The sequence below is a fragment of the Numida meleagris genome, chromosome 2 (assembly GCF_002078875.1).
Source record: "Numida meleagris isolate 19003 breed g44 Domestic line chromosome 2, NumMel1.0, whole genome shotgun sequence".
NCBI classification, from domain to species: domain Eukaryota; kingdom Metazoa; phylum Chordata; class Aves; order Galliformes; family Numididae; genus Numida; species Numida meleagris.
In genome coordinates this window covers 101117115-101135912 of record NC_034410.1, presented here as the reverse complement: position 1 = coordinate 101135912, position 18798 = coordinate 101117115, and the positions used below count along the sequence as shown (strand labels likewise).

The window sequence follows — 18798 nt, the reverse complement described above, 5'->3', positions numbered from 1 at the left end:
AGATTTTAGTAACTTTTACCAATATAAAAGGCTGTGAAAGATAAGGTGTTTTTAACTCAAAAAGGTGTTAAAATAACACAAATCTCCGCAGCATTGCTTTATAAAGTTATCCTTAAAAAAGGCATACGACTGCAAGCACAGAAAGAAGCATCTACAGACAGTGCTTAAGGCCACAGCCTTTTCCTGTATGATATCACTTAAAACTTGTCAGTCCTGCCCCCTCTTCGCAACTCTTTTTCTGACACGTATTTTAACAATTTAGAGAATAAAACCTGGCACGCAAATTCTAAAAACTGAAGATTTCCTATGAAGGTAGGAAGAAAGAAGGAAGAAAGATACTGTGTTTTTTTGTTTTTGTTTAATTATGCTGAGCTACACACTATCATTGAAAGAGAAACGTTCAAAAGTCTAAGCCTCCAGAAAGAGGATTTTATATTATCTGAGGAACAAAAGTTTCAAGAGTGATAACCAGCTCCTGTTCAAAAAGGCAGTGGAGTTCCTATAATTCTCCCTTCCTCTAATTCTTTCTCTGGGTAACACTCTAAGCCAAAGGGCTACCATCTGGCATTGCTCCTTGCAGAACAATCCTCACTAAACAAAGGGCATTCTGTGTGCATGATGCGTTGGGAAGGAGATTGGGCAGTCCGTAAACATGTCAGAATATTCTAAGGGAAGGGGGAAGGAAATAAAGAGGACAGGTGGTGGCTGTGATGTAACCAACCAGAACTAAACAAACATTTTTATAAATAATTATTTTTCCTCCGCACTCTGAGATTGACTGGCAAAAGGATTAAAACGAACCCTCACGTTGTCCAAGTCACCAAGGCACTGCTGGCCACAAAACTTCCCTCAGTGACTTGAAACTGCTAATTAGCTAGAAACAATAGAGAATCCAGAGTATACCCGGACCTTTGAAGAATGCACTGCCGCACTCTGAAAAATGGACAGAAACAGCCAGATCGAAATGATGAGATGTAGCTGCACCTCGCGGGCAGCAATATAGGAGAAGGGCTCAGCACGGCACAGGGACAGCAGGCTGCGGCAGCGTGCTGCCACCCGGCGGGCAGGCCGGCCTTCCGCTGGGCCGAAGACAAAAGGGCCACTGACCGTCCCAGCATCCCAGATGGCAAGCTGCTGAACGCCCACGGCGCCTAGATAGGCCCGGCAGCACTCAGTCTCATCCCCTGAATAGAGACTCCCATGTCAGGCAGCAAGCAGCTGGCTGCACGTGAGCCAAGGGGAGCAGATGGGGGAGCGCTGCTTCAGTCCTCTTCTGAGCGCTGAGCAGAAAGGTCCCGAGCAGTTCTTCCTGCAGACAGGTAATGTCTGAGCACATTACAGCCAGAATTAACATACAGAGAAGTGGCTAAAAGCTAACTGTAAAAAAAAAAAAAAAAAAAAAGGCTACTTGCAATCTTGAAACAGAAAATCTCAGGAAGCAACCTGAAACACCTTGAGTTTCACTGGATAACACGGAAACCCACTGATCTGCTCTCTCTTACTGTCCATCCTGCAGCATGTTATTTCTAGAGTATAATACAGTTGGGAGTTCAACTAAGCTGTAACTTACTGTTCAGCCTCAGCTTCACGCTTGCCTTCATTCCAGCAACACTGTGGAGTCAATGTTAGATTACTGATCTAACTACCATAGAAAAGCAAAGTAACGTGATTATTTTTTCCACATAAGCCTCTGACAAAAAAACTTAGAAGGAATGAAACAAAAGGTACTTGAGGCAGTGACAGAGATTAGGACAGTAAAACTAACCGATATATACTGTATTCACAGCAAAGAGTTGCTTCCACAACACCACAACCAACCCTGAAAAGAATTCCAGGAGTTTTAAGACAGGAAACTGTACTTATTCTACCTCATTATCAGAAAAACTGATAAAGTATGTATAAATCTACCTCAAGCAATCTAGCTACTATTTTTTATCAAAATCAAAAAACATGCTGTCTTCTGCCCAAGTAGTTTAGCTTGAAAATCAGGAGTGATGTTAAGGCACCCTCCTCTCAGGACTGTGAGGGGAAAAGAGGCCCCCGATAAGGATGAGGCTCAAGCACACCCAAGCGTAACCACAGCACACTGACAGTACATCACAACTGCTAGCTCCCTTCCTCACTTGGAAGCTCTCCTGTGCTGTCCTTCACTGGATTCCACCAAGATCTTCAGAAGTTCTAAGAGTACAAGCCTTGTAAGTGGATCATTTGGAGATGACCAATACAAGTGCAAAATGGTAAGTATACCAAAAACCATGAAAAGCTGAAATGCAATTTATAGGTTCAGTGATGCAGTGAGCAGAAACAGAAGAACTATGAGTCAAGAGTAAGTACCTGGCAGAGAAAAACATGCAAGGACAAACATAAAACATACATGTTTATACATTAACGGGATGTAGAAATCATTCAATGAACTCAGAAGACGATTCTTTCAAGAAAAAGGGGGAAAAAAAGCTACAGAATTTCTGGAATTTGTGTATGCTTAGAGAAGAGATGGAAACCCCAGTCAAGAAGAAAACGGCTAAAATGAAAATGCAAAAAATTTTACCACAACACAGCAAGACTTCAAGTAACAGCTGATGCATACAAGCAGCAAATACTGATAGTTTTGGCTAGAGTTTCATTCTTAGTATCTACCTCCTTCACTTTGCTGAAAAACCCTTTGAGTTCCAGGAGTATATGAATGAATTATATAAAGATCATAATCCGATGAACCAAATAGGAAATACAAAAAATGTAACAGCTTACTTTGATTTACTATCCAATTATACCATTGAAAAAAAACAGCATCAACTTAATCATAAAATCTTCAGGGAATAAAAAAAAATGTGCATTACAGCAACGTCAGCAGCGTTGGCAGATGGTGTAAGAGGGCCATCATTCCTGACCTTGAAGAGTAAAACAATGCTGAAGGAGCAGCTGCTTACTGGAATAATTCAGTTATTCCAATCAACACGGGTGTCCAGCCATTCAAACAAGGGACACAAGAATATAATAGAAATAATTCCTAAATAATTAAATAGATTTAGGGCATGCTTGCTGGTGGAACCATTTTCTTAAGTATTCCTAGCAAAATCTTTCTACTGAAAACCAACGGATGTTACAGCTTTACATCCTTAGGTGCTTGATATGAAGAAATGAAAACTATAACCAAGTCCAAAAAGCTAAATTGCAATGTTCTCATTTGATTCTCTAATTCCATACAGCGTAATCTTTTTTACTGCAGAAGGCTGTGCTCACACTCTCTGGTTAACAGCTTGGTATGGCTCTAGAATCTGAATACATATAGGTATGAAGTGCAAGCACTGACAATAACCGTATTATTCCACAATACTTCATTCCTACTATGGATGTAACAAACAAGTTATTCAACCCTGCAGCACCATAAAACCAGATTTCACTTTGGGGATTTGCAGCCTGCGTCAGCATGGCAGCAGAAACTCCTAGGCTTCATAAAGAAATACAGGATGCACCCCCCAACCACTTCATAGGTAAACACAGCAACAACAAACTCGATTAAGAACTGTAAAAACTGTAAGGATTTGACTGCAAATAAATGGAAGTTCTCAGGCAGCACCTGCTGCCCCAGTAGCCAATCCCTGTCTCTCCCATATAAAAGCTGGCAGGCCAGATAGATTCATTTTGAGAACCAGATGCAGCCTGTCAGCTATCAATAAGCAACACTGACTTAAGATAATAAGCTGCATTTCTTTAATCAGCTCCATTTGTGTCTGAGTCAAGTGTTATTCATTTGCAAGAACAGCTCTTTCCCAGCTGTATTTACATGGGCATGCAGTCTGCATATTGTTTCCATGCTCTCTGGACATTCTTAATCAATTCTTAAGGCCCCAGACAAGTTTGCCCCGACTTTATATGAGCTTTGATAGTCTATTAGCCAGCTATATATAACAGAGCATCAATACTAGCAAATAACCATAATTAAATGTACAAATAGACACACAACTCATCAGTTACAAAATGCAGCTTTATGTGACTGTTACAGATACCCAAGAACCCATTCTGTTGAAAGTGAAAACTGTTTTTGTTAAAAGTATTTGACAAAGAAAAAATTAACATAGAGGTGGATTGCAATCAGGTAAGCACTACATACAAAGCCTCAAATTATCCTTGATACATACATGTGTATATATATAGTATATTACTCTTTATATATTATGCATATATATGGTGTTTCACAAACAGTTTAAAAGGCTTTTTGTTAATTATTCACTTGATGGACCAAACATTTCTGTTTGTACATATTTCAGGGAGATGGTCACCGTTTACCTATCTGTTCAGCTTACAGTCATTGAAGCAGTTAAATATTTCTAAAATACTTAACGCTTCCTCATGCAGCAACAGTTTGCTAAAGAATACAGATGGATTTACAAATAAGTTATTCCGTTAATAATAAAAATTATTTATTTCAGAACAGAGTATAGCTTATCTTAATACGGCTTTTCTGAGGTCAAAAGAAACATTTAATGGTTCCAGAGCATTATATCCCCTATTAGGGGGTCCACACATTTTAATGCAAGAACTCTGAAACTGCAAAAAAAATCACGTGAACTCTATCTCATTCTGTCTATACTTCGGTAATTAAACTGCTTTTCCACGTCACAATCAAATATTAGGGAGAAGGCACCAACCACTGGTTTAACAATATTATGCTACATAATACTATAACTATTCTTCTCTTTTGCTAGCATATTAGAAATGTTCTTTAGAACTACGGAGATCAGGAAGGATGTCACTCAATAGTGACTTGCACTTTATCCTTAGCATCTACCTGCTTCAGATTACTGATGAAATAGTATATAAGCGTTCCAAAACATGCATCAGAAAAGCAGACCTGCACTAAAGATATCTACTCTTTCTAAGTCTGACATTAAAATATGTATTTAATTAATTAAAAGTATTCTAAAAATACTTTTTATTTCTCCAAAAAGAAGCAAACTAGTCATTAAGATTTTATTACTGATACGCATCTGACAAGATGACACCTCAATGCTAAGTTAACGTGGTTTTCCTCCGCATTATCAAACAAAAATCATGCAAAGAAAATGTTAATTAAGGTGTTACAAGAAGTTGATAATCAAAGTAACCTTTCCCTGACCCACATTAGGATATGAAAACCCAGCAACAGAAGGCACTTAGGCTAGAGTCTGACCTATTTTCTCTATAAAGCTGCAGGAGTAGCTGTCAAAGTTCGGAGAAGAAAACCTATGACTAAAGCAAATTCGGGTTGTAACATTATTCTGCATCTTCCCAGTGTAAAAAAAAAAATTGCTCATAAGAGCATTCCGAGCATTTCTTATAGCTCAAAATCTGCAAATCTTGCAGTAATCAGACCAAAATTTGAAGTGAACTTAAGAGTTAAGGAGTTAAAAACTAAAGTCTTGAAGAAGTTCACGAGTAAGCTTTTTTCCTTTCTGAATTTTAATTTAAGCATATTATTAGCACAATTATTGTATGCAACATAAATATTTACTGCACTCAGACAAAATGCAGCTCTTAATTTTAAATTACTCACGTTTTTATAAATTCCCAGATGAGACTTTTTTCCTAATACATATGTATGATCCATACAGCTGTATTCACAATGACCCGACTAATAGCATGCATAGTGACAAAGGTTATTAGAAAAGCAGCAGAATAAAGCACAAGTTATTCTTGCTACCCCTCCCCCACTGAGCATTTTACCCTTTATCTTCTTTTATGCTTACCATGCCCTCAAAGCCAACTCTGTAAAGGTTTTTAGCACCATTGTCCCAAAGAACGTATGCTGCACTATGCGGACTTGACGCACTCCAATCTTGGATTTCAGTTACCTATTTAAAAATAAGAAAATCATTTATATAACAAGGATTCAGAAGAACAGTTTGAACTTAAAATCTTATTGACCCTTCGGACAAATTCATAAATCAGCAGTTTTACTGAATTCAATCAAACATTTCTTATAACTCTTCATAGCTGCCAACAGAAGCATCCCCTAGGTGTCTTAATAAAATAGCAGCCCGAATACGTACCCTGTAAACCTATTTCTCATGTATATAATAGACAACCTAACTACTTAAGTACAGAACAAAATCTGTATTGTAAAAACTTATGATGTCCCGACACATTTTTACTAGAAAGTGTTTCACTAAGAAAAAGAGAATGAAAAATTTTGTTTAACCTACATTAGCCTCGAGGCAGAACACTGTGAAGAGACAAGGTTTTATTTACAGAGCCAATCCGTTCAACAGGACAAAAGAAGGGAAGTGAAAAGGACTTTCCTTGACGTTTCTGACATCATGAGGCCATGCAGCAAATTCTTAAAACACTTCTATTACTCATTCAATGCAATCCAATTCTCCAATCTTTTTTTTATTATAAACAGTATCAAAAACACATGATGACCTAAACAAGCCAGTAATGTAATGCACACAACCAAAACTGGCAGAGTTCTCACTTTAAATTGAGAAAGTCTCTATTATAATTTCATGAAAAACAAAAATCCACGATGCAAGCACTTAAAACCAAGACAAGTGTAGTGACCCAGAAGCAATCAGACTACAGAGTGCAGCAGTGAACAGCAAGGGCTATGCTTGAGAGCTCCATTTTTATACCAGCTCTAGGAATGCTGAAATAAATATACTCAGGATCTTAAAGCCTGTCATACGCAGAACAGCAAAGTCAAATATGTACTAGTTTTAAAAATTTTTTACACTGAAACCGCAAAAATGTACATTTTAATGAACTGGTCACACTATATACCCCTTCCTTGTTTAAGTGCCTGAATATGACAGAGTGAGATTCAGAAATGACTAGCAAACTATGGTGCTACTTGTACTCTTCAGTTAGAAAGGCCACCAAGCTCATTACATTAACACACAGAAAAGCATCTTTTTATTTAAGCCAATTTTATTTGTTTACCTTTCCCCTACGCCCATTGCCACCATCTTGATCTTCCCATTGCCAGTCAACTCCTCGCACCACCCTGGCACCTGCAAAGATTCCTCTTGCTGTAATTTTCTTTGATTTACGGCGAGACTCCAGCAATACCCTGAAGTTATTAAAAACAAAACAAAAAAAACACAACCACCCAAAAATGTCAAGATAACAAAGAAAGTTCAAGATGAATCTCTGGGAGCGGGAAAGGAGACCACCTTGAAATAAAATAACCAAACAAATGCAGATTCCAGCGTGTGAATCACCTCCAGTAAATTTCCAACTTGAAAGCAGCCCACAAGGTAAAAAGTCATCATCTTACTAAGTATGCTTTATCATATGCTTAGAACTAGCTCTCAATTCTACTAATTTCTTCCCTAAACTTCCTACTACCAACAACAACCCGTAACTATCTGCATATAGAACTGTACTCATTATTTATTAAAATCAGTAACGAAACATACAGACTTGTGAACAACACAATCCTGTTTGTTTCTGATGCACGCTAGGCATTACATTACTGCAATTATTCAGAATCATGCTGAGTAAAGGAAGTACATTTTTTTTCCCTTTTCTGTATATCTCCAACATTTTCTACATACTACTAAAGTGCTTATCTTGGCAAGTGTAATTCAACATATCAGCATTTATTTCTTCAGTCTTGTTTTTGTTTTCCTAAGTTATTTATTTAGGAAACATTATTTTCCTAAAGCAAACCTCCTCTATTCCTCAGACTTAGATGGACACAAAGTACATAAGACCAAACAGAAGAGGTAATGGCTCTTGCAACAGAGAAGAGAAATATTCTCCTGAATTTAAGTCATCTGAAAAGCCAATAGTCTGTATGCAATTGGACTTCCTATTTCACACCATGAGAACATTACCAGACAAAAGTATTTTTCAGCTGGCATTCGAATGTTTCCTGACTCCTTCAGTGTAACACCCTCCTGCTCAACTTTTCAGATCCAGCAGATGGCAGACAAGGAAAAAGTTAAACTGTTAGAATCAGTGCAAAGAGCATGTGAAAATCTTAGGAATTTTTATCTAAGTAATATTAAATAGTGAAAGATAATACAAAGATAATGTTATTTACAGTAGCCTTTTAAGAATTTCAACATATATGCTGTTTTTGGTCTCAATGTCATACATTACTTTGGTATGTACTTGGATTTGTTGAACCTCACGAGGTTCACCTGGGCCCACTGCTTGAGCCTCTATCTCCAAAACTATGCCTTAAACACCAGAATGGATCACTCAACAACTATAGAGGAAACTTCAGATAAAAAGGAAATTAAAAAGGGTCTGGCAAGCACTCTCAAAAGCAATTAGATTTTTTATTTAGAAGGAAGTAAAGCAGATTTGTATTTTGCTTTCTAGTCCTTACTAATCATACTAAGCCAGAACTTTCTATTCTTGAATCCAACTTCTAAGTCTTGCTCTGTATTAGAACATTGTAACTCAGATACTAAGCTCATGCTACTTGGTAACTAGACACACTGGCACAAATCTCCAAAAAACAGTAGCTACTTTTTGATTAAGCCACTGACCTGGACATTTTTGCCATAGCTGAACTTCAAGGCAAACGTCTGAAAAAATAAACACAGTCCCTACATGACACTTAATGGGAATTCAGTCTGTGTGCTCCAGCCACACCCCTCAACTGTGAAACTGCTGATAGAAGCACAGCACTGAATCACAGCATATTTGTAAACCTTATTTCCCCAAGAAGAAAGGAAAAACTGTTCTGATTTAAGGAGAAAATACTTTGGAGAGCTAAAACACTTATTTCTTACATAGTACTTTAGGGCAGCTCTTGAAGTATTTAGTATCAGGGAAGTACCACTGTTCTCACTTAATCAGTAGATAAATTATTACAGAAAGGGGCTCTGGATTTAAACGAGTCATTTAAAGTCAAAGAATATGAGAACAGCTTTGTGAGAATAAAACAAATGCCATTTCTATCCCCACAGCTCTCTAGGAGACTTAGTTAACAGACGCTTAAGAAAATAACATTATAAAGAAGATGTTGGGTAGAATAACTCTTCACAGCATCTTTTCTCTGCTTTCTGTAAACAGTTTAAGATGTTCAACTCACTTTTTTTTTTTTTTTGTCTCCAGTCCCCTCTGTGCTTCACCGGTAAGAAACTCTTCCTCAGTCTAATTTGTCTTTTGAACCAAAAGTAACATTCACATTCGGGAACTCACTGACAAGTTCTATTGTGACTATACCCTGTGCAAAGCTAAGTCTTCGCTTTAAACTTGCTGAATAATAACACAAGAACTAGAAGGGCACAGTGCAGTTAAAGAGACTGAGTAATCATTTCCAAACTTCTTTCTCTGCTCCATTTTTCCTAAACTTCTATGTTCTCCAATCTCCAAAGATCTGTCCCAGCTGAAGTCCCTCACAAAGAGGCAGAACCAATAACAGGATCTAATTCTTAAGACAGTATCTTACCTAAACCAAGTTTCAATAACCAAACCTGCAGTTATAGAAGTTCACCACAATTAACTGCTCAATTTCATGGGGGGAAAAAAGTTATATTTTACCTTTCGCTTCCTGGTGTGGTAATCCTGTAAAAACGATGCCTTAAGTGATGCTTGTCCCCATGATAACAAACTGTACACAAGTCGTAATTCGTGCATTCAGCACATTTCCAGCGGATGCCAATGATTGGTTGCTGCCGACAAGTGTCACACATAGTCCCATCATGCTTGATACCTGGTACAAACAAGAAAAAGAAAAAAGCCTATAGTGATGTGGCAGTGTTGCTACACTATTTGTCGTGCACCACTGTAGTCTGAAAACACACATTAAAAAGTTAATGAAGCCTGACAGCAATATCGCATCAGCCCGTACAAATGAGGGAAAAAGATGAGTGACTTCACCTCATACTTCCAGCTGTCAGTCTGTTCCTGAAATGTTCCATTTTTTTTTTTAATTCATCTCTCAAATTCTAAGAGATGTGCTTCTTTTTTTGCACCAATACAAGTACTCAGAGATTATCCCAGGAGAATGAAAATGAGGAATCCTTTAACAACAGGTTAAAGAGCCAGAAATGTGTATAACAAAACGTATAGGATATCTGGAATTTTATTTCTATCAACAGAACAAGACAAAGACTGCAAAGTTCAACTGTGTATAAGAATTTCAAAATCACTCTTTGTATAGTGGACAGATAAGCATTCATCTCTATGCTTTTACCTATAGGAAGAAGTTCGGCGCTCCTGGAGAGCTGTCACTAGCTTCAGGAAATGTGTTACCATTTTTGATGCACTCTCCCATTGTATATTTTGCTTTCTGAAGGAAAGCAGACCACATGTAACGCACTGCCATATGCTCTTCCCAGCCTTCCACCACAAAAGCCAGGTTCTCAGGTCTACTAACTCTTACAACAGCACTACAAAGCTCCAACACTGAAAGTGACCAGCTAAACACATTATCAGTCCACGTATAGTGAATGCAGTGAAGAGCCACAAAATTTAAAAAAATAATAATAAAAGTCAAATTCTGGAGCTTTGGAGAAATGCGAGCAATAGAAAAGACAAGCAATAAGCACTGGCAATCAGTACGTAGCACAAATTAAAAACGAGCTCTAAAGGGACAGAGGAACATGACATTTTCCCCATTGTTCACCCTTAAAAAAAAAGCCTACCAAAAAACAAGTTTCTGAAATTAATGAGAAAAGAAAATTGTTTTCACCCCTTCCAAAAGCATCCCTTCTGGAGACGACAGCCACATTCGCTACAAACCTATTAGTCATTTGTGCCCAAAGGATGAGCCATCTGCAGCGGAGAAAAAGCAGCAGCTGGAGAGGCAAAACTGAAGGAAATACCTTCTTGTCTGACTGTTTCATAGAATCATGCAATGGCTGAGGTTAGAAGTAACCTCTGGAGACAGTCTAGTCAAACCTCTGCAAGAACTCCATGGCCCTTTGCCTGACTCGACTGGTAAGCCAGTAAAACAGAGGTTTTATATCACATGCCAGCTGCAGCCTGTGAGGAAGGATCACCTCCCTCGGCATACAGGCAGCACTTCACCCTACGCAGCTCAGGGATGTCACCATCATTGCGTGGCCAAAAAGACAAGCTGCTGGCTCCCGGTCACTTTGCCATCCTCCAGGACCCCCAGGGCCTTTCCTGAACCACGTATTTCCAGCCAGTCAGCCCCTAATACGTACTGATGAAGGGATTATTCCTACCCTTGCTGAATTACACAAGATTCTTGCCAGCCTGTCAAGGTGCCTCCAAATAACAGCACAGTCTTCCAGTGTATCTCACGCATCATTTCTCCTAACCAAGAAAGCTTCTCACTTCATCATCTTCCAGCCTTTTATAACACACATATTTACGAAGATTTCCAGCCTCATGATTACAAATTTTCAAGATGCACTGAAATGAAAGAGCAAGGCTGGAAAAGGCAACACTTTTGGAGCAAAGGCTGCACACAGTGCTGCAGAGGTGGGAGCAGTACTTTGGGGCAGCTGAAGATAGCCTTTAGTAACAACAATCATCCTGAAACTGCTGACATTATGCTAAATGACCACTGAAATTGCTGGAGCAGTTCATGACTCAGACAGCTTCCATACCTCTACCACAAATTCCATGCTGAAGTTTCGCAGGCCTGGCACAGACAGTTCCTATAAGCCATGACATTATTTACTGACTCCAACTCCAGACAACACAACTTCTATACCACAATCATTCTTTCTAACTACCCTTCTATATTTAGAAGTACTTAATGCTTGGTAACAATGTCTAAAAAATGCAATTTTCCTACAAAGCAAGAACTCTGAATCAACCATGCATATATCGTACCCCCCAACCCACTGATGACCTTTTCCCCAACATGGAGGGTCAGGGAAGCTAACTCCCTTGTTCTGTACACTGAGATTTTGATGCCTGGTATTAACTATGTTCTTGGGACAACTGCCTCACTGTTACGAAGTATATTGGACCACTACACTATTTTTGGTAGCCTTCAAGAGCAGACGTATTCAGAAGGCTAGGACCAGTTACTACTTTGTTGCCCTGCTTAGAGTCTAATCGGATATAAGGCTTGGCTTTGTAGGGTTGAGCGGTAGCACTTGGGGTTTTAAAAAATGGATTGCTAAATTGGTATTTCAAAAGAAACAGAGCAGCTGTGCATATTTGGAATTTTTTAATAGCTGCTGAACTTCGGGGAAGACAGTTTGCCAAGCATTACATTTACTCTGGATGTAAAAGGACTAAGGAATTGGATGCCTGCAGGATTCTTAAATTTGTCCAAGCAGCAAGAAAAGGGAGCAAAAGAGAAATATAAGTAGGAGCCCTGTAATAAAGAACTATACTATCTCACGGTACACTTAAATAAAAGCTAATCATTTCAAGCCATTGAAGCTAAGCCGACTTCCTTAAGGAACAAGAAAAAAATATACCAAGATACTTGATTCAAAAGTCATTTGACTACAGCGTCTGAGACTTGAAAAAGAACAGTACCTATCTGTATTTGGAGTCTGTGACTGAGGGTCACATTTTTAATCTCACAGACTCCTGAACGGCATCCTGATAGGAATTTCCCTTCTTCAGCCATTCCCTGATGCACGATTCCAGCAGCAACTCACACTTTAGTACACAGAATCATAGAATGGTTTGGGTTGGAAGGGACCTTTAAGATCACCTGGTTCCAACCCCCCCCCTTCTATAGGCAGGGACACCTCCCTCTAGACCAGGTTGCTCAAAGCCCCATCCAGCATCACCTGACCATGCTGCTCCATTCTCTTAATTACGCCAGCAAAAGGGTTTGCGGGGTGAAGCTGCAAACCGAGTCAGGAAATATACCCAGCTGAAACACAGCCAGGAGGAAAAGTATCCAGCTGAATTGGTTTCCCAACCCTCTTCTTTCTGGTGCTACACAACACCACTGGCATAACAAAGCAAGCATTGCAGGGCAGGAGCAGGCAAGTAATCCTATTACAGGACGTTTCACCACTGCATTAGAGATCCGGATGGAGAAGCAGCTTTCAATGCCTCCGGCAACAGTGGACAAAGAGCCAGTTCTAACTTTACCCACTAAAAAGAAAGTTGAAACAAGGTGCTACAACCATCTATAAAATGTGATAACTAAACTTTTACTCATGTCTCTAATACAAACAAAATGTACTACTTAGACCAATAGTATATTCTAAAGAAGACTGACAGATTAATATAACTTGAATGAGATAGAGAAGAGGTACATGAGGGTGATAGGCTGACCTCAGCCAGCTGCTGTACACCTACCTAGCCACTCTCTCACTCCCCCTCTTCAACAGGACAGGGAGAAAAAATGAGATGAAAAAGCTTGTAGGTGGAAACAAAGAAAGTGAGATCACTTACCAACTACCATCAGGGGAAAAACAGATGCAACTTTGGGAAAATTTCATTTACTGCCTATTAAAAATAGAGTGGTATGATGAGAAAAAGATAGGAACGCCTACCTCCTAAGCCCCTCCTGTTCCCAGGCTCAACTTTACTCCCTTGTTCCCAGTCCCTCTACCTCTTCCCTCCATCTCCAAGATGCAGCAGCTGAGTGGAGTCAGTCACTGCACAACAACCGTTCCTGCCACTGCTCACTCTGCTCCCCTGCTACAGCCAAGTCCTCTCCACGAGCTGCAGCTTCCTGCTGGGAGCAGCCACCTGCTTGGTCCAGCTGTGGGCTGTGGCAGGAGGTGGGCTCCTTGTAGTCCTCTCCATGGGCTGCAGGGCAATACCTGCTCCACTGCACTCTCAGCTGGGGCTGGAGGGGAAGCAAGGTCTGTGCCAACACCTGGAGCTCCTCCTCCCACGTCTCTGGCCTTGGTGCTCAAATCAAATTGAAAAGGATCTACTCACCAAAACTCACTGCTGAGATGTTACTTCAGACTGGCTCTAGTCTAGCCCAACGAACTGAATGCTCAGCAGCATTAGTCTCACATCTTTCCACTTAATTTCACCCAAAAAATAAACCAGTTTGCATGTTCTAGAACTACCCTGGAATGCAAAAGGAAGCACAGCAGGAGCAACTGGCAGGGTGAGTCAAGTGTAGGCTCAGAAGCTAAACTGAAATTCTGACCGAAACGCAAGCTGTAGCAATCAAACTGCTTCCTTCTTAAATAGCCTTCCTTTTGAAGAGCAGGTTGAGAAACTGCAAATTCTGTAAACTTCACTTTCAGAAGGAGTTCTTTAATTACATTACTGGAATATATTAAAGTACCATAAAGACTGCAGAATTCACACATCAGCACTACAGCTGTCCAGCAATGAACTAGAAGAGCACTTCTCTAAAATGAGACCGTAGAAAAATATTTAGAGGCTTAATTTTTGCAAGTTAAAGAGTAGGATATTTCAAAACAAAGAGTGCTCTATCATCCTTCATACTGCATCAAAAAGAAAAAAAACCTACTTAACAAGGACATTTTCACCATGCCTAACTACTTTTAAAGTACCTGGCATTTCCTAATACACCACCATAAAATCCAGCACTCCAGATCTCAATTTGTCAGTGTTTTCACTATTTGCATTTCCAGTTAGTTTCTATCTTTATGTTCTTACCATGCTTGTTTTCATTTTCCCTGGATTATCTGGGCCACATCTCCTCTGTTGCTATTTATTAATATAATATAGAGATTTTTTTGCCTTTATCTACACGTTTTTAAAACCTATGGTTGCTCTTAAAGCTCTGAAGCGTAACAGAAGCATCATTGTTCAAATTAGTTACTCCTTGAATTTGTTCTGAAGCTCTCTTCTGTATCAACCACACATTCAAATGTGGCAATACATAACTGTGCGCCCCCCCCCCAAAAAGGAACATTTTAGTGTTAAAGTAAGATTGACAAGGAGCATCCATACTACTCACTGTTACACACAGCAGAAGTCAACGGCAATTTAAATTAGTTTTCAGAACCAACGAAATCTGGTTTTCAGGGGACTCATGATTCCGTACAGAACTTCTAAGAAGCTCAAATCCTTTCACATAAAGACAATACTGCCATCAGGCAAGAGAAACCACAAACTACAGAGATGCTTTGTTCTCCCCATTCTTTCACTCCATATATTTTTGACACCGTGGCGAGACTGGAAACAAAGGATTCTTAGAGATTAAACAAACTCTACCAAAACACACAAACAAAACTCATCTATTAAGTATCGGATTTGGCAGCAGCCAGACTTGCCATAGCATGTGTCCTGTCTCACAAGATACAGGAGCAGGGAGGATTACTGTGCAGGAGACATGGGGGAAGGGCAGGCAGAACAAAGGACGCGCTCATAGAGACAGGCAGAACAAGGACCCTTGCTCATCCAACTGCTAGAATTTTAGCTGAGAGGGGTTCTGTAAATATTGACAAGCAGCCAATAAGCAAAATCCATACGACCACATTTAAGTGCCTAAATTTAAACCTGATGCACTAAAAGACCAAGTTAATACTTAAGGTAAATCATCCAAGATGCTCTGCTTTTTAAGATGTTCTGTGCAGCTCTTCAGGTTACAGCAAAATATTAGTGCAAGTACAGAAAGCCAGTCAGACCTTCAGCAGGTACCACCTGAATTGTTAATACAGGCAGAGTGCAGCACCCAGCTGCCAAGTCACACACATGCTCGCTTTAATTGAAGGATAATTTCACATCAAGATTTCATTTCCTGACTCCAGCTCCACCACCACCTCCCCTTATTCAAACACAATTGGGTACATACTTTATAAAGGAAAATCACATTGTTACTTTGAACCAAAGATATAAAGGAGGAAGCGGATGACAAACACATTTTTGCCTAAGCTTTGTAGAACTAATCTTCAGAAAGAGCATAAACACACAAGATGTCTGTAATGGCCACAAGTATTATGTTAACATAGTCAGAGGCGCTCTTTGCATACATGCTACTGCACAGTCTTCATGTTTGGCAAAAGATTGCCTCCTCTCCTAAATATACAGCTTGGTTCTATGCACTTAACCTTGCTTGCTTTGAGATAAAACTGTAGTTTCTGCTGAACAACTTCTAACTTACTCTTTCATTTCCTTTTTGCACAGCGCTATTGAATAAGGGGGACTCTCAAGACTCTGCTGAATCTTTCTCTAGAAGTTTCTTTTCTTTGCAGATTCTTAGTTTACTAAGTCTTCTCAATCACTTTACCTTGCTTAAATAAATGCTGGCCAACGGAAATATGGTCACCAATGGGCTGCTAATACAGCTAACTTGATAGCAATCACTGAAAAAACAACATTACTCAGACAACTACATCTGGAACAAATAGCCCAGAAGAGATACTTCACATCAATCACTGACAAGATTTTAATGAAAATAGTCCTAAAATGTTAGCATTAACAGCATTAAATTTCACAAGAAGTTAACAGTACTTGCAGTACTGGTAGTAGTCTGCAGTCGTTACAAAGCAAGAGCAGCAGTACATCACTTAATCAATGAAACTTTGTTCTAGTATAAACCAAACGTATGCATCTATATAAACATGCATCAAAACTCAGGCTCTTGTTTGCTTTAAATTAGAATGAGTTTCATACATCACTTCTACAAGCCTATGGATTTCTGATGCATCACCACTGTTTGTGAATGCACATGCCTCAAACTCACCAAAGCAGCTACTCTGGCTGCAAGGAGTGCTTTTAAGAACCTATAATCAAGTTGGGTTTTGAATGCTTAAGAACTCTACAGCAATAAACAATCTAACTTTGCTTCCTACTTCTCTTTTTTTTTTTCTCCTCGCTGTAAACTTAAAATCATATTATGGTTGTAAAACAGGGCTTTTTTTTTAATTTAAGTGTTAAACTGTAAGAGATAGGCTTGATTCAGCACTGTGATATGAAGTATCAGCAAACCAAGAACATCCCATGACGCTCCCTCAGCAGCACCATGGTTAACACTGCAGTTAAAAATTCCCGCCACCCAACCCCACTACTCCTGTAATGACTTAGATCAAAATTCTCTGAATGACCCTAGCAATAGTATCAAATTATCATCCGGTGTCAGAGTCCCCTATACTAAACAACGGACAGTCACTACTGTGGAGGAAATAGAAAAAGATGGAAAGCTAAAGGGAAGCAACTTGGAAGAATATAAAGTGGATCCAGTAGTAAAACCAAGATTTCAGTCCAAGTTGAAAGCATTCTAACTCCATGAGCTTTCAATCAGACTACAGCACTTTCTTTTTACTACTACTACTTCACAGATTTTTACTCTATCTCCAGGGAACCATGACCCAAAAAGCAAGTCTCTCAAGCAAAAAGCAACCCAGGTAGCTCCAAGCAGCAGTTCTGTGAGGACAGTGCAACCAGTGGCCAAAAACCTGGAGAAATATCACTTGTGAAGCCTGAAAACACCAATATTTGTGAATTTTCCCCAAAACAATATATGCATGAAGCAGAAAAAAAACTGATACAAAAGTATAAGCACAACCAAAAATTCAGAACATAAAACTGAGGACATAAAATTGAGTGCTACAGGAATATCACGGCATAAAACTGAGCATTAAGCACATGCTTCCAGATGCAGTTAACTACAGTATCAGCCTGCAAGTAAGTCAGGCAGATCTGCAATAATGAGCACGCAAAGCTCATATTCAGCCCTCATGCATAGGCTTCAGCTTTAAGCAGAAGCAGCCCCACTGGTTTCTACAAGACGTCAAAGGCAGGTAAAGTTTCAAAGCATAAACATCTACAAGACAAGGATCCCCAACCAGAAGGACGACTTCCAAATGTCATTTCCAGCTGAAGCTGAATAGCATCTCCTCTTCAAAACAACAACAAAACACAGCCATGAAGCAAGGGGAGGGGAAGCTACCCAGGCAGAGAAGAACAAAATCCATCTCAAAGGCTCACCACGAAAGACCTACGTGGGGTTTCTCAGGAAGACTTTTCTAATTAGAATTAATTGACTCTGCTATTTCAAAGCCTGCTGGCTCCAAGTCACCCCTGTAACTGCCCGTCCTGTGATACCACACACAGCTGGCTCAAAGTCAGTCTCTACTCGCCACCGCACTCTGAATCAGAGATGTTACAAGAACACGATGTCCGAGCACCCCAACAACCAGCACCAATCACCTCCTTACTGAGGGGCTTCTGCTGGGAACCCACCCGACCACATTTCACACCGAAGTGAACCATTTCAGAGATCTCACTGCAGAAGCAGGTGCCGAAGGGAACGCTTCCCTGCAGCGTTTGCCCCGCTCACAGTGCCGCACAACGTCAGTGCAGACCTAAACGCATCCTCCAAGCTGAATTTAATACGTAAACATGGAGCAGGTGAGAAATTAAAGGAATAAATGCACGTTTGTTTCCCCAGTATCTCCACTCTTCAGGTCTGCCGATAGACACAGCAGGCAACGCGCTGGTTCCAGGACAAAGCGGCGTTCCCATCACTTGTACGTACACACACACACACACACAGACACCCGCCCGGAGGAAGGCCCCGCAGCTCCGGCCCCGCCCGCCCCGCTCACCGGTGGGCGCGCTGTCCAGGATGCGGAGGTCGTAGGCCCCCGAGCAGCGGTAGTTGGCTGCGGTGCCGTTGTCCCACACCACCACCACCTCCTCGGGGCTCTCGAAGCTGCGCACGGTGCCCACGTGGCCCTCGCCGCCGTCCTGCTTCCCCCACTTCCAGTCGGGGCCGCGCACCACGCGGGCCCCGACGCCCTCCACCATCACGCGGTTGTTCCTCGAGCTGCTCATCCCGCCGGCGCCGCGCGGGCCCGGCCGGCGGGGCGGCCCCAGGGGGACGCCGATGGGGCCGGGAACGCGGCGGGAGGCCGCGGGCCGCCGCTGCGCCGAGAGAGGCGATCCAGACGCGACGCCGGGCAGACGTGGCGGCCGCCGGGCAGAGGCCTGAGGGCCGCTCTCCTCCCGCCTACGGGCCGCCCGCCGCCG

General features: G+C 40.8%; 1 protein-coding gene across 3 annotated transcripts in view; it reads right to left on the bottom strand.

Annotated features, from left to right (window-relative positions):
- Positions 1-18798, bottom strand: part of MIB1 (mindbomb E3 ubiquitin protein ligase 1) — a 72536-nt gene extending 53738 nt beyond the window's left edge. For 2 of the 3 annotated variants that reach the window (XM_021386032.1, XM_021386033.1), the window contains exons 1-4: positions 18375-18671; positions 9481-9652; positions 6919-7048; positions 5727-5831 (exon numbers count right to left, since the gene is read on the bottom strand). In XM_021386032.1, the coding sequence (XP_021241707.1) occupies positions 5727-5831; positions 6919-7048; positions 9481-9652; positions 18375-18603 (636 nt within the window). In that variant the 5' untranslated portion in view covers positions 18604-18671. Of the gene's footprint in view, positions 1-5726; positions 5832-6918; positions 7049-9480; positions 9653-18374 lie in introns of all 3 variants that reach the window. The other variant, XM_021386031.1, reaches the window with a different exon arrangement.